Source organism: Urocampus carinirostris, chromosome 1, assembly GCF_059441175.1.
Source record: "Urocampus carinirostris isolate Australia breed hairy pipefish chromosome 1, RoL_Ucar_1.0, whole genome shotgun sequence".
NCBI lineage: Eukaryota > Metazoa > Chordata > Actinopteri > Syngnathiformes > Syngnathidae > Urocampus > Urocampus carinirostris.
This window is the reverse complement of record NC_142349.1, coordinates 39,585,860-39,601,656: the sequence shown is the minus strand read 5'-3', so window position 1 is coordinate 39,601,656 and position 15,797 is coordinate 39,585,860. Positions and strand designations below refer to the sequence as shown.

The 15,797-nt window shown below is 37.6% G+C and overlaps 1 protein-coding gene across 3 annotated transcripts in view; it reads right to left on the bottom strand.

Annotated features, from left to right (window-relative positions):
• Positions 1–1,115: 1,115 nt before the first annotated feature.
• LOC148374606 (phosphatase and actin regulator 1) overlaps positions 1,116–15,797 on the bottom strand; it is a 77,090-nt gene continuing 62,408 nt past the window's right edge. For all 3 annotated transcript variants that reach the window (XM_088338607.1, XM_088338615.1, XM_088338599.1), the window contains exons 9-12: positions 12,389–12,450; positions 9,479–9,623; positions 5,788–5,860; positions 1,116–2,903 (exon numbers count right to left, since the gene is read on the bottom strand). In XM_088338607.1, coding sequence (XP_088194733.1) covers positions 2,888–2,903; positions 5,788–5,860; positions 9,479–9,623; positions 12,389–12,450 — 296 coding nt within the window. In that variant the 3' untranslated portion in view covers positions 1,116–2,887. The remainder of the gene's footprint in view (positions 2,904–5,787; positions 5,861–9,478; positions 9,624–12,388; positions 12,451–15,797) is intronic.

The window sequence follows — 15,797 nt, the reverse complement described above, 5'->3', positions numbered from 1 at the left end:
CAATAGACCAGTGGTTAGTGCGTGTGCGTCACAGTTTTAAGTCTTGGGAACCTCTTGTATGGGTTCAAATCCAGGTACTGGACTTTCAGTGCGGAGTTTGTATGTTCTCCCCGTGCTTGCGGTTTCCTCACACATTCCAAAGACATGCATTTCAGGTGGATTGGCCGGTCCAAATTGTCCCTAGGTGTGAATGAGCGAGTTGTCTGTCCCTGTGTGCCCTGCGATTGGCTGGCAAACAGTTCAGGGTGTCCCCTGCCCACTTCCCGATGATTGCTGGGATGGGCTCCAGCACCACCGCCACCCTACTGAGGATAAGCGGTGCAGCTAATGAGATGAGATGAGACCAATCACATTTCAGCTATTAGTTGTTGCTAGGCTCATAAATCTTACTGGTGGCTGTCACAAAAAAAAAAAAAAAAAAAAAAACCTGAAGGTCGAGTCCCGTAGTATCAGTCTTAAAGAAAGCTGTTGGTTTAGCCAATCAAATTCCGAGTTGATGTTTGCTGCCAGTTGGGGTTGAGAAATGTCAGTTTTTATCAACTGTGACCGGCTATGAGGCCCTAACCCACTAGAGGAATTGCGCCAATTGCCGTAAAACGTGAAAGGTTTTGTCCACCACTCTCAGCCAAGAGGCAAGCTCTTAAGCCCCAGCCCGGATTTCAGGCCTAAAATGTCAATCATTACATTAGGGTCAGGCAGAGATATTCTCTCACTGACTTTTTTTCACTCATCATATTTCTTCTTTGTTTCTGTTTAAAGTTTTGTACAGTTAACAGGCTGTTACTAAAGACATGTCCTTCGCGTCCCTCATTCCCTCGCGGAGTCCCAGTTACCAGCTCCCTGAGTCGACTTTTTGGCAGCATCTGGCGCTGTTGGGGCCAGAGAACTGGGTGCATGGTGAGCGCTGGCCCAAATCACCCCTCTTTCACCTAAGAACTCACAACTAAAATAGGAAATTGCTCCTTCAAGAGTCGCTTCATTCAGGAACAACACATTACTAATCCAGACTTGAGCTGAAGACCTAGGTGGGAAATGCAGAGCCCACTATTGATAAAAAGGCAGGGAAAAGCATTCTACAGAATATTTGTTATGAAATAGTACACCATAGCAAGGCATTCAGAACTAGGATTTTAATTGGCAATGTGTATCCTTAACATGGCATCCAGTTTTCCAAGTGTTGATTTTGAAGAAAAAAAAAACATCTTTTGAGCGCTTCCAAATTCCACAAGAGGGGGAAAATAATATTGCAGAGTTCATTTTCCCTACTCATCTATTCATCCAACAAAATGGAAATCTTCCTTCCAGTCCCAGAATCTTGCATTTTATTGATTGTCATGCAGACAATCAAAAGTGGATTGTTGAGATCGTTCCTATTGTGTTTAACATAAATAAAAATTTCCATGTGGAAAAATGCCTGCATTTCCAACATCAACGAGGTGAATTTACCCGCTGAAATGATTCTTCTGTGAACTTCTGTGTGCTCCAAAGGATTACGACACTCATGCAAATCACACGGTTTGAAATCATACATACCACCTTTCCCTGCCACACCTGACGAACAATTAACATCTTATATCAACGCCACACAGAGACAAAATCGATGGGTGTCCATGAGTTCATGAGCAGCAGTCCAAACGCTTTGAGTTTTTGAAGATGTCAAAAATCACATTAAAATGATCATATCATCCTGAATAGTCACCATGCCATTTTCAATTAATAAGAACTATACTGAATTGGCTCAGTGGAGATTACAGCAGGAAACATCCGCCTGATGTAGTAAAACAGACTGGTTGGCATGTTCAATCCTTAATGAGCAAATGCTATCGCTTGCAAAAAGAAAGCTAAGTGTACAGTAAAACACAGGCAAGAAGGCATTGATACCAATGTAACAAGAACAATGCAATGGGTTTTGCTCTGGGTAATAAAACAAGCAAGTGACGTGTGCATTTAGCCCATCCATAAAAAAAAGAGAAATAGTATAAAAGAAACGCTAATTTATCAGATTTTTTTTTTTACATAAAATGTACACAAGTCTGTGTCTGACACAAGTGAAGGACATCCTATTTCCGTTTTAATATTAACAAAATGTTGATCTGCAGAGTGCAGACTCTTGGGGTTCACAGTTAGCGACTTGAGGCAAGTTAAATTCAAAACATACGACCATTTTAAAGCCTTTTCAAATCAATTTTATGATCGAGTTGAGAAGAAAACCATAACGGAAACAAAGCAACAAAATATATCAAATACAATGCATCGTGGCTTGTACACATACAAAATTGTGGTAACGCAAAGTTGCCACATACAGTAAGTAATTCGGCGAATTATCGAAAAAGACAATTGATAACTGTTACTTAATCGTTTAAGTTCAAACCAATATAATAAAAGTGTTAAGACTTTTGAAAATTGGATTTAAGACGTTTTAATGCCAATTAAGGCCGTATTTTTAGAATAATGAATTCAATGCCTTTCTGGACTTTTCAAGGATCTGCAGGAACCCTGGACAATTTTCTCGGTACGGCACATAACATGTGAAAAACAGAACCGTAGAGCCGATTTCAGAGGGTTAAAAACCAAATCACATATTACACGTTGGGACACAACGGCCTACCGGGACTAAACATTCGGCCTGAGAGCTCAGTGTGGAGACATTTCAAAAAGCTAAAAAAACTAAGGTGGTTGGAAGAGTGACATAACTCTTTTGTGCTACTACAGCGAGTGGACGGGCAAATTGGTGGGTGCGCTGGGACAAAGTAGTCTGGGGTCTTGTAGAAACTAAAAAAAAGGCATTTTAGAAGACATTGCCTTATCAATGAATACGGGCACTGTTTTGACTGTCCAGCACTTAAGGTCCTACCCTTGTGGCACTGCTTGACACAGCGATAATCAACTATGGTCGGTGAAACCTGGAAGAGAAAAAAAAAATTCCATGGTGTGTTATTCAAATAAAACAAGATTTCAGCAAATTTCATCACTTTGGGGACCTCCCGGCAGCACCCCCTCAACCACTTTATGCTTCAGACAAATTTAACATGTCCTTGTTTATTTAACTACAGACGCTCCCTCACTTACGACCATTTGACTTACAATGAGCGGTAGGTACGAACATTTTTTTCGCAATGTCAAAAATTATGGGACATTTCTACAAGTTAGATTTTGTATTGTGCACCTCTTTCCGAGTAAAGGACATTACTGTCGTGCTTCTTTCCGCCGCTGCCGGCGTGTGGCGCTGTGAGAGGTCACCCAGAAACCACCTCGAAGAAGAAATCAGTCTTCTTCTTCTTAGTTTGTGTGTAAACATTCTATACCGTCTATGTCTATACTATCTGCAGCGCGCTAAGAACTTTGAAATTTTTATTGTAAAATATCTCTACATCCGTTCAATATGGTCAGTGTAAAGAAGAGGCGAGCCGTTTCTTTTGAAATGAAAGTGAAATTGAAATCTTGAAGCGCATCTTCTGAAAGTATGTTACACTTAACTTTATTCATCTTTATAGAGCATATTATTTTATGAAATGTTTATTTTTATAGTACAAATCAATACAGGTTACTCATACAAGCCTTAAACATACTTATATAAACCTTAAACATACAAAATTAGCACTCAGGCAACTTACGAACGATTGTATGTACAGATAAGTGCCAGGTGATTATATATTGGAACAATCCAAAGAACATTGTTTAAGATTCTTTTTACTGATGACTACAAGATGTATTTGAATTAAGCAATTTGTTACGTTTCTAAACTGTAAAATATTTATTTTGCCTAGTAGGTGCTTTCGATACAATTTTGAGACGCATACCAATACTCAAACCTTGAGTAGTCATTGATGGAAATACTACTATTGCAGTACAGAAAATACCCTCCCCGCTGCAGAAAATGACAAATATTTTAAAAGGGACACCTCGTAATATTTGACCACTAGATGTTGCTGTATTGTGTCATGCACCCGAAAACGAATGTAACAATGCACAAGGAAGAATAAAAACTATAGAGACTCAATGTGAACAATCGCATTTATTTACTTTTTTTGGACCCAGCCTTTCACAAGGTTTTGTTTTTGGGGTTACCCGTAGCAGCAAGATGGCAGTCACTCATGTCAGCTCTCTCTATGTGAGCCTCGTGATGTATAATAAATATACATTACTTGATCTATGAGTATCTTAAAAAAATCATGTTTACATGATAATCCGTGCTGATTTACTTTTTATTCAAATCAATATAGTTTTTTAAATTGATTGGCGTTTTTTAACAACTAAAAGGTGCTAAATAAAACACAATGTTGCATTAGAGAAACTCTTTTTAATCCAAACATAATAGTTTTCCTTGATTATAACGTTTTTTGATGGCGATTTACCATTAATTTATTTTTATAAGGAACACTGTGGAATAGTGGACCATTAGATGTCGCTGTATTGTGTAGTGCGTCCGAAAACAAGTGCTACAAAAACAAGGAAGATCACTTACTATGGAGACTCAAAGAGACCAAATCGCATACTTTGTCGTCTAATTTTTTTTACACTTAGCAGCAAGATAGCTGACAATCATGCCAGCTCCCTCTAAGTGAGCCTTAAGCTATGTAAATTAAATGCAAATTTCTTAATCTATAAGTATTTTTAAAAATGCACTTTATATGATTGTTCATGTATTTTTGCCTATAATTAAAATCAAAATTCTTTATTTTAATTATTTTTTTTTAAATAGGAGGCCCTAAATAATATAGAATTTTACTTTTAAGTTCCTGATTGACAAATAACCATAAGGAAGGAGGCTGCTTGCAAAGCCTTGAAAAATTACCCTGTACTGATACAGAATTCTGGGATCGGTACTCATCTTTGCCTGCCATTTAACTGTGGAGAATATCCTTTTTTTTAATGTCCAAGTGTGCCTTATGCAAAGTTTTAGATTTTGTGGTATTGTAAAGGAAAATCATTTATTTAAAAAAAAAAAAAAAGAAATTAAGGAGGTATTTAATTTTCAGTCAAGTGCATCAAATGTGTAATTTGGTATGCTGCAAGGAATGCCCCCAATTTATTTGAGGAGGAACTCTGATTTAGTTATGTATTAAGAGAGTGCTGAATTTATTTTATATAAAAAGATGTTTGGTAAATTTTCCAATGTTAAAATTCTTAACATCTGCTTTAAGCCCACGGTTAATCTCAGAAGTTACTGAGACTTTGGAAAAAGGTTAAATTCTCCAACCTACCATCTACTTAAAATTGTACATTGATTTGCGATAAGTTTATTTTGCTTGTTTGTGATTTTAGGATTGGTTAGCTGCAAAGAAGGCATAGGATGGCCGTTTGTTATTTTGACTATTATTCCTCACGCATTTGTAATGTTGACTATCATGCACTGTTCACATCTTTGTTACCTTTAACCAATAATTTTGATTTTTTTAATTTCCACACCTGTTCGGGTGGGATCTGCTTTTTTTAAGCCTAGATTTAATAAAAATAGATTTGGAAATCGTCATTGCGAGGGTTTTTCTCCTTGCAAGTTTAAAATTCAATGAGGTCTTCTCTTCCTATTTTGATTGTCTACTAAAGTATAAACGTATAAGTTTGATAGCAAAGTGAAATATGTTTTTTAATGAGGTATTTCATTTCTGAACTGCAAACTACAAGAAGTCATGTTTATTTGAGAAGGAAGTTTGAATATTTAACTGTATCAGGCATCTATTTTGACTAATGCATTAAAGGAATAATTCGGTGACCTCAAGTCGGCAGTAACATATGTTTAAAGAGTGTTTGGGGTGACATTTTGTTACTTTACAGCAGATACTTTACCTGGTTAAATGACGACTCGACTCATGCACTTCCATCTCATTGCTCTTGAAGTCATTGAGCTCCTTTCGAATAGCTGCCTGCATTGGACCAAACACAAGAAATAGACAATTAATACTCTCAGCAAAGCGTTTGTTGTTCCGAAGCACATTTTTTTACAATAAAAGACGGTTGAAGCCGTTCGGGATGAATCGACGCTGCAATTTTTAAATGAAAAGTGAGGAGAAAAAAAATAAACAAAATGACAAAATCAATTTAATCCAATTTGAGTAGTTGGAAGAATATGTTAAGATTTGCTGTGGGGGAAAAAAAAAAAAAAAAAAAAAAAAGTTCTCGCCTTTAAAAAGTTGAATTTCCATTGCAGTCCTACTTAGCACTAATATTTTTGCAATCCACTGAAAATGGGTAGATTCTACAAGGTATATATACGTTGAATTATGTAAATATTTACTTAAAAAACGATGCTTAGAATGCTGTTTTTTCCCCAAGACCGCAGTAAAAGCAACCTGGCAGCAGAGGGCAGTGTAATGCAAAGGTTCAACAAAAAAGTGGCGAGCATGCAGTTTCCCAGAGCAGATTTAAATCACACAAAACCCTTGGTCTTCTCAGGTTTCATGGAAATTCAAATTGGGATCTAAATAGGATTTTTTTTTTTTTACTTGACCACAAAAACAGAATTTGGGTTTATTTCAAATTGTATTTTGTAAAATAAATGTTGCATTTAGCTCAATCCCTGAGAGAAGTTTTTCTAAATTTTAGTCCACAAAAATCACAATTGAATGCAAAAGAAATATACAAAAAAAGTTACTGTATTTCCTACGCTATAGGGTGCACTGGATTATAAGGCGCACACAACCCCAAATTAGTCTTCTGCGATATTCTTTCATATATAAAGCGCAGTAGATTAAAGGGGGCATTGAATTATATAACTATAGTACAAGGTAGGTTTGTATAAAAAAAAAAAACAAAAAAAAAACAAGTAACACATTTTTTGGTTGATCCATCAGTCCAATTATATCTCAGATCAGAATTGAAAAAATTGGATGCATTGGGAATCAAACTCAGCTCACAATGAGGAAAGCTCCTGATCCTATCCATGAGACTACTTGAGATACAGACAAAATTTTAAGTCATGGTGACATACTGTTGACGGTATTCTTGGGCTGGGCAGCAAAAGTATTGTTAAGGTATTAAACCGGTCCGTGTTACAGAAAAGGTTGAGGACCACTGAAATACAGTAATGTATTGCCGTCTTGCAGTGTCTCTATGGAGCGCATGAGATTCTGAACTGAATGAAGAGAAAGGCAATGTGGGAAGTAATTCGAACACTCAAAGATATACATGCATGGCTGCCACTTATAATGCTTAGTTTGAGCTAATGAAATGTCAAACAAAATGCTATACCTATTATGAATCACTTTACGTTTTCTAACTTTACTACCATTTGTTTATGGTACAATGACCAAATATCGTGTGATAAGACTTATTGCCTTTTCCTACGTCATTGACAGTATTCCCTAGTGGCCTGGTGGTTAAAGGTTGGCGCTCTAACCAACGCCATCCGGGTTTGATTACTGTTACCACCATTGTCATGCAATTGTGGTCAGCGATAAATAGGTACTCATTATCATCTAAAAATCAATTATTGAACAAACTTGATAAAATATATTTCAATATAGGAAGGCAAACTGCTCCAACGTCGCTTTGATGTTGGGAGCAGGAAGTAGACATGTCTGCAGCGCGCCGTCCCGCGGCTGAGCTTGTCCGATTACTCGCTTACGTAAGGGGAGCTATTGCGTAATCAAAACAGTCGCAGCCCCTGTGAGTGGTCCTCAGGTGCGATCTTGCGTGCTCAAAAATCTCACGGTTGTCTCGGTTCTCAAGGCAAAGGGCGCCACGGGAGTGCTTTGGGGACGTCATCAAGAAACTTCTGAAGACGTTTCAAATAAAAAATAAAAATAAAAAAAACTGCCCGTGAGCGATTTGCTCTGAATTTTAACCACGCTCTTATGTAACCATGGGCTGGGGCGATATCGGATTTTAGCTTCTTTAACTTTTAAACATCAGCTATCAGTACCTGGTTTGATAGTTTTACACACCGCCATAGTGGAAATCAAAGTTGACCCTTTGCCTTTCACTAGAAACTTGCTGATGACAATCAACAAAGATACAATGGTTAAAAATAAAAGGGCCCCTTTCAAGTATTTGAGATCTCTGCAAAAGATCAACAGATAAAATAAGTGGTCCTGCCTCAACATTTGCCCGGCAGCCTAAACAATACCTGAGAGCGTTTTGACACGCATTCTTTTTTGTTACCTTGAGAACTCAAAATCTGGGCGCGCGATAATGTTTATAGCGTAATCCGAACCCAGGTCGCCATGGTGAGAGCGCTGTACTCGTTAATTTCGTTGTCCATTCCACATGTTGCAATTACAATAAATTTGTCAATTGCAATGTTTAGAATACCATAGAGGAGTAGAGATTATAGTCATTGTCACATATGATACATACAACACTATTAAAATTTGTCTCTTGTACCATTGACTAAAAATTGTGTGATGTGATAACATTTACTGCCTTTTCGCAAGTCATCAATACCACTGGTGGTCCAGTGCTCTGACAACTAACTCTGACTGGGACCTCTTAAGTGCACAGTACAACAGTTTATATTCCATGGACTTCTTTCCTGTGAAGAGTTTTATTTGGTTAGGATTTATTTCATAAATAATGGTATTTATTTTCTGACTTTTGTTCTGTGAACAATCCAAAGAGGGTTGTTTGTTTGTGGCTTTCTGAAAAAATATACATTTTACATTTGGGCACTCCTGCAATTGCCACACTTCTTTTACAATGTTCATTTTGTCGTGCATATTACATGTGACAATGACAAAAAAAAAAAAATATATATATATATATATATATATATATATATATATATATATAATATATATATACATATATATATATATTCTTCGACTTTATTTGAACATTGTAAGTCACAAATTTATTGTTATCAAAACATGGTTGATGCAGGCCATAGTTTGGGGACCACTGTGCTACACTAACAAATAGAAACAAAAAAAAAAGCCCTGCCGGGACAAGCGTGACATTACTCTCCAGCACTGGTTCCCCACATCCATTCCTCCTACCTCCATGAATTGATCCATCTATTATGTGCACTGCTTATCCTCCCCAGTGTCGCAGGGGTTGAGAGCAGTGGGCAGGGCACACCCTGAACTGGTTGCAAGCCAGTTGCAACACACACAGAGACAGACAACTAGTTATAATCTCACTCATACCTAGGGTCAATTTAGAGCACAAATTAACCCTACCTAATGTATTCTGCCCCAAACAGCTTTGCTAAAAGTAAGATGAAAGCAGATAGGAACATTGAAAAAACATATAAGGGCTATTTGAACTCATTCATAACAAGAGAATATTCTACTTTCAACTTCTTAAGGACGCCTCAATTGATGCACCCCACCTTTTAGAAACTTAGATAAAATAATGTTTTCACAGATTATCTTGTTACGTTTTGTTTGAAAAAACTTTGCTTCAGGTCTTTAGAATAACCAGTAAAATATTGAATCTTCAAGTTTAAAAAGTAGCTCAACAAATAAAGTCGATTCACAGAAACGCGCCGCAAACAAAAAAAGCTATGCTGTAAACATGCATCACGAGCAAAATGCACGACTGGCCTTGTCAGCTGCAGTGAGGCGAGTCCAGGGCTTATCTGCCCGCCGGTCGTAGTCCTGAGCGTCTGAGACCTCCACGTAGTCGCTGAATCGGGTGAGGATTTTGGCCTGTCTCAACTCCTCCACTGTGGGCCTTTGGCTCAGCTACCACAAAAAATGCTCCATCAAAACGTTGTTACCTTAACAAAGACATTTATGCTGTCTGGTACTTAAAGGTACTCCCAAACAACATTTTTTATTCAATTAGACACAAAACCGTGCATTGTTCTTCCCCACAATTATACAAATATGTATAAGTATTCCACACGCCGGGTGACATGAGGAATTTAGTCTCAAAGTTGACCCATCTGGGTGATTTTCTTGAGTTGTGACATCATTGAAGAAACACAACACTTTTAAAGGGCGAATTCCATTAACACAATATTTGAGAAAGCTCCGAAACTAAGTGATGATAGTAAACAGCAATTGCATACTGCTCAATTCTGCTTGGAGAAATTGAAAATTTGCCTACCTAATTGCTGGGAGCCTTGTGACCGTTTTGTCGCAGTTGAATGCTTCGACCTACAAAATCTGAGCGAGGTCGAGCACGTTTATAAAAAAAAAAAAAAAAAAAAAAAAAAGACTACTATCTTGCTAGAGTTCCTCCAATAACGTCACAGGTCAGGGTGACAGTGACAAGACATGCGGTCTTAAATATATCAACTCAGAACATATTTGGAATATACTGATGAAGTATATATAGATTTCATGCAAAAGGCATGGTCTATTGCCTCATATTTTCCATGTTATAGAATTTGGAAATACCTGTAATGTTTATGATAGATGTACAATTCGAAACGGCAATTCAACCATTTTTGGCAGTGTTGGAATTATATACATATATTTATCCTACAGTTGGAATTAATATGTATATGTGGAAAAAGTGAAGCGCTGTGAATACTTTCCGGATGCGCTGTATATATATATATATATACATATATAATATATCCATCCATTATTTGCACCGCTTATCCTCAGTAGGGTCGCGGGGGTGCTGGAGGCTATCCCAGACATCTTCGGGCAGAGGACACGCTGAACTGGTTGCCTATATAAATATATATATATATATATATATATAATATATATATATATATATATATATATGTGTGTGTGTGTGTACATCTTTTACGAAAATTTCGTCTCATACTTCTTTATACGAAAATTTCGTCTCATACTTACGACCATCCGACTTACGGAAAACTGGAGATATGAACATTTTTTGGGGGATATCAAAGATATCCGGAAATTGCTGTAAGTTAGATTTTGTATTATTCGCACCTTTTTCCGAGTACAGGACATTACCATAGTGCTTCTGTCCGCCTCTGCCAGCGTGTGGTGGCGCTGTGAGAGGTCACACAGGATCCACCTTTGGACAGGTAACTTAAAATTAGTTTTACCTGGTTATATCAGTATCAGAAATTATTTTCCCCCCATTTTATTAACACTCCACTTATTGAAACATGAATATTTTGTTTGTTTGTTTGTACATGATTCAATTGTCTGTTTGTTTGTACATGATTCAAATTGAATCTTTTCTTCCGGCGCCGTCACGAATGGCAGCCACTCCAGCAGCTCCCGTGTTATTTTCGATTGTTCTCAGCTCAGGGATGCTGCTGGAAATGTGAATTTCCCTTCGGGGATGAACAAAGTATCTATCTATCTATCTATCTATCTATAAGTGTTCTCAGCCCTTTTTGTAGAGTTTTCAGCCGTAAGCTGTTCTTCAAGGCCATGAGTTGTTTTTTGTACAGTCTGTCTCTTTGTCTCACATACCAAAGGGTGCAACTTGACCTGGAATAATCTGTGCATGCAATAACTCAAGTTGTTTTTCACCAAAAGCCTTGAAAGAAGAAAGGAGGTGTCCAGAACAGAAACCAGCTGTGATCATCGGGCGGAAAGCAAGCCGTGCGAAAGAAGATTAATTAACTCAGCGTAGCAACAGTTAGACGGCAGTCTCAACTCATTATCACACAATTTTTACTCACACTACCAGAAATAGCAATTTGCATAGTGCGTTATAATAGGTTGAACAGTTTTCCCACTTCTTCACCTGTGCGTCAATAACCTCTAGGTTCAATATGCATATGTACGTAAAAGAGCTTGGATCCTTTTCTGTTTCCATCTATTGCAACTTTATTGACGCACAGGTAGAGAAGTGGAGAAACTGTTTAACCAATCACAATGCACTATGAAAATCAGTGTTTTTGGCACAGTGAGTAAAAAAAGGGTGGTAATAAGATAAGGCTAATGTCTTTCATATGTCATCTGTGCTACCGGTGGTTTAGTGCCAAAGTATCGACCCCCACACCGCAATGACCCGGGTTCGAATACCATTGCTTACAATGTATTGTGATTTCGGCCAGCGGTGATTATCGATTGATTAATCATAACTCAAATAACCCACACAGATACACATGTAAATGTTGCCAATCAAGATGCACCGTTTTATGTATTATATAAGGCGCACCAGTTTATAAGGCGCTCTTAAAAATTCCTGTCCAATTTGGTGTTTTTAGGTGTCCATTGTAGACCAGAAAATACTGTACTATGCTCACAAAAAAACTAATATTATCTTTTAAGGCACATTCTCAGAGAATAATGTGGATTGAATACCATGTTGTGTCTTTTTAAAAGAGTTGTTTTGATGCCCTAGACATAAATATAGCGAATCAGATGAAATATTTTGGGGGGTGTCAAGAGCCGGATGCCAGCAAGGGTGCAGCTAGCATAATTGAAAGCGCCAGGAAGACACTCAACACCTCTTTAAGGGGTCCAAAGATTTGGCAGCAGAAATGCTGCCGGGGCCAAGGGCAACGAGGACGCTGGCGTCTCTCGGGGAAGCACGCAACAATGGCCCGCTTTCCACTCACCTTCCGAGTCAGCCGCCGCTTGATCTCCCGCTTCTCCTCGATTTCCTCTTGCTCGTTGCGAGCTGCGCAGAAGGAGAAGTATTTGCATTTGCTGATGAGGGAAGTAAACAGGGACTTTAAGTGCGACCAATTAGCTAGCAACGCTAAAACTAAAGCGAACATGATTGCATAACCTCAAATAGATTTCATCATTGGCTCTTTAATAGCATTAGCCGTGCGTGTCGGGGGGGCCTCGATTGCTTTGTTCTCTCAAGTTTTCCCTTTGGTGCACGCGCATGATTGCATGATTAGCGAATTGGATTAAAATAGAAATCTCTTTTCATTAAATTCGATGCATGTATCATAAAGTGGCCGAGAATGCCATAGAGAGATGCTAAAGTGTTGGCATTTTTTCCAATTTCTTGAGAAATCAACATGGCTGCATGCAAAGAAAATACCATAGCATATTTAAAAAAAAAAAATATTTAAGATGCTCTCATGATATAAGGGATACATCTCGAAGAGTAATTACACTGAATAGACTTTTGACCTTTTACAAGACACAATCAGGGGTGTTGTCATTGTTGCACACACATTGCTAACTTGCGTTTGGACTTCAGGTAAGATATTAAGTCTAAGCCTGAGTCCAAGCCCGAGCCAAATTTCGGCCTTAAAATGTTGCCGGTTAATGTAACCTCTGCAGACACAGAAATTTAAGAGATGTAAATGTTTATACGGTCTTGTTCAACTTACATTTCCTTACCAAAAAGGGTCGGTAATTTGTTATCATTGGTCACCTCCTCCTTCAGAATCCTCAGAAATAAACTATGATATTTCGGATTTGCTTTGGGCTAAGTCCTGCAAGTCAAGTGAATCAATCGGATTCAGGCTTTAATACCCACGGGCCTGGGTTGGAATTTTTAGGCTCGATTTTACCTTTAATTTGACCACTTCAACCATTTCTTTTCAATAACAACTAGACTTTGACATACGATCCTGAAAGCTACCGTAAGGTTTTTTTGTAGTAACACTGGATTATATTGATGTGGAAAACCATTAAAACACCTGTCAACAGCACTGTGTGGAACATACTTGGTTCAATCTATATCACCACTTTTATTTCTAAATAGTTATGACTTTAAGTAAAACCAGGCCTAAAAGAATCCAGCCCGACCCCGTGGGTATTATAACCCGAATCAGCCTGAGCCAGACCCTGTTTTGTGAGGACTCAAGAGAAAGGGTGTTTTTGGTCGACAACGCCTTGTTTCATGCCGTTATATTCCTGCATTATTATTTGCAATTCATTAAAGACACTCCCCTACTTTCAAACATTCGACTTACGCAAAAGGTAGATACGATCACTTTTTTCGGGATGTCAAAAAATATCCGGACATTGCTGTATGACAGATTTTGTATTGTGTGCACCTTTTTCCGGGTAGATGACTGTACTGTAATACTTCTTTCTGCCGCGTGGCGCTGTGAGAGGTCACCCAGCATCCACCCCGAAGAAGAAATCTGCTTTCTACTTCCGGGTTCATGTGTAATCATAACAACGTGTACTGTATCGCTAGCGCGCTACGACCTTTGACGTTTTTATTGTTTAATATCTCGTGCAGCCGTTTGATATGGTTGGTGTGAAGTGTAAAGAGGCGAGCCATTTCTTTTGAAATGAAAGTGGAATAAGAAAGCTTGATGCGGTTGAGAAAATGGTTGGATCGTTATTTTTCAGCCTCTCTTTAACACGAAGGAGGACCTCTTGAAACCTATATTCCAAAAGTAGGTTACATTTAACTTTATCTTTATAGAGCATATTATTTTATGAAAAGTTTATTTTTTTCCTGCAAAACAATACAGGTTACTTATATAAGCCTTAAACATACTTTTGTAAACCTTAAACATAAAAAATATAGCACTGAAGAACCAATTCAACTTACGAACGTTCATCCGAAACCAAGCTGTTTCGTAGGTTGGGCAGCGTCTGTATATACACTTGACAACAATATCCCTTTATTTATGAAAATCAAACAGCTAATTCATGAGAATTGGTAATCCTGTTGTGAATATTTAATCTCCACTGTATGTCTTGCTAACGTTGCAATTGATAGCTCGTTAGCATATGCGTTAGCACAAATGGTTTAATATAATATGAGGAGACATTTGAATACATTTCTTTAGCTTTCTGACTGTTAAGTATTGTGGAATGCACTAATCGATCTTTATAAAGATACTTTTTTCTTCAATTTACTGACTAGAAAAATATGAGCACTGCTATTGTTCCTCTATTCTCGTTAGGCTTTGGGAATAATACCTCAATAAAAGGCGTTATGTAAACTACTAACATCTACCTTTACTATATTACGGTCACTTAGCGCAGTCATATTGAGTATTTCTACTATAGGTCAGCATATAAGCCCTTTTTGCAATGAGATCTTAGCAGACATTATTCCAATTTGTACATTTCTCGCTATTATAGCACATTTCTCATTGATCTTGCATACAGGCGCTTCCCCACATTTGATTTCACCGTAAGTTTTCTAATGATGGAGGAGGCTGTGACGCTGGCCCCATAAATTGTTTGACTTTTCCTTGGCGTATGCCGGCGCCTGCAGCAGGAAGTGTTGCTAAATCACACTTTGATGTGAAAGTCACAGAGTACCAGGCGACGGGGCTGTGCCTCACTGATACAGCTTGTGTGTGCGCCGGCGCTAAGAAAAGCAATCTCGTTGGGCCCGACTTCCTCGGGTGAACTGCGGCAACGTAAAACATCAGGCTGAGATGAGAAAAAAAACTAAAAAACAGAGCCTTTGGCAAAAAAAAAAAAAGGTTTGTTTTGTTTCTCATCCGAGTCAATGAATGTGGATTTAAATGCCATGGATATGCACCAAATCAAAATAAGGCAATCATTTCTACTCAAAGCCCAGACAAACATTGCTGAATATAGCAGAATACCCGTCTTTGTGGACAGTCGCTTAATGAGAACGTTGTCACTTCACGTGTATTTATTTAGATATTGATGTATTTAATTCATGTATTTTCAATGAAACCATTTTATTGAATTATTTACTTATGTTACTTATTTTGAGTAATTCATTTTTAGATTTTTGAAGGAACATTTTCATTATTTTGTAATTTCATCTACTTATTGATTTATTTAAATACATAATGATTAGACTATGAATACAAAAATATAGGAAACACAGAGTATTACAACAACCATAACATGAGATTTCCATTTTTAAAAAGTATCCTTTGCTACATAATACTTACATTTTGTGGATTTATTTAGTAGATTGCATAATACAGAATTGTATTTAATCACATTTTTTTTACTGGAAGTAAAATGTTGGGAGATATACTTGATATATTTGCAAATTATTTGAATGTAACACAAGAGCGATCAAAGGGACCCCTAAAACATGTCTTTTTATCT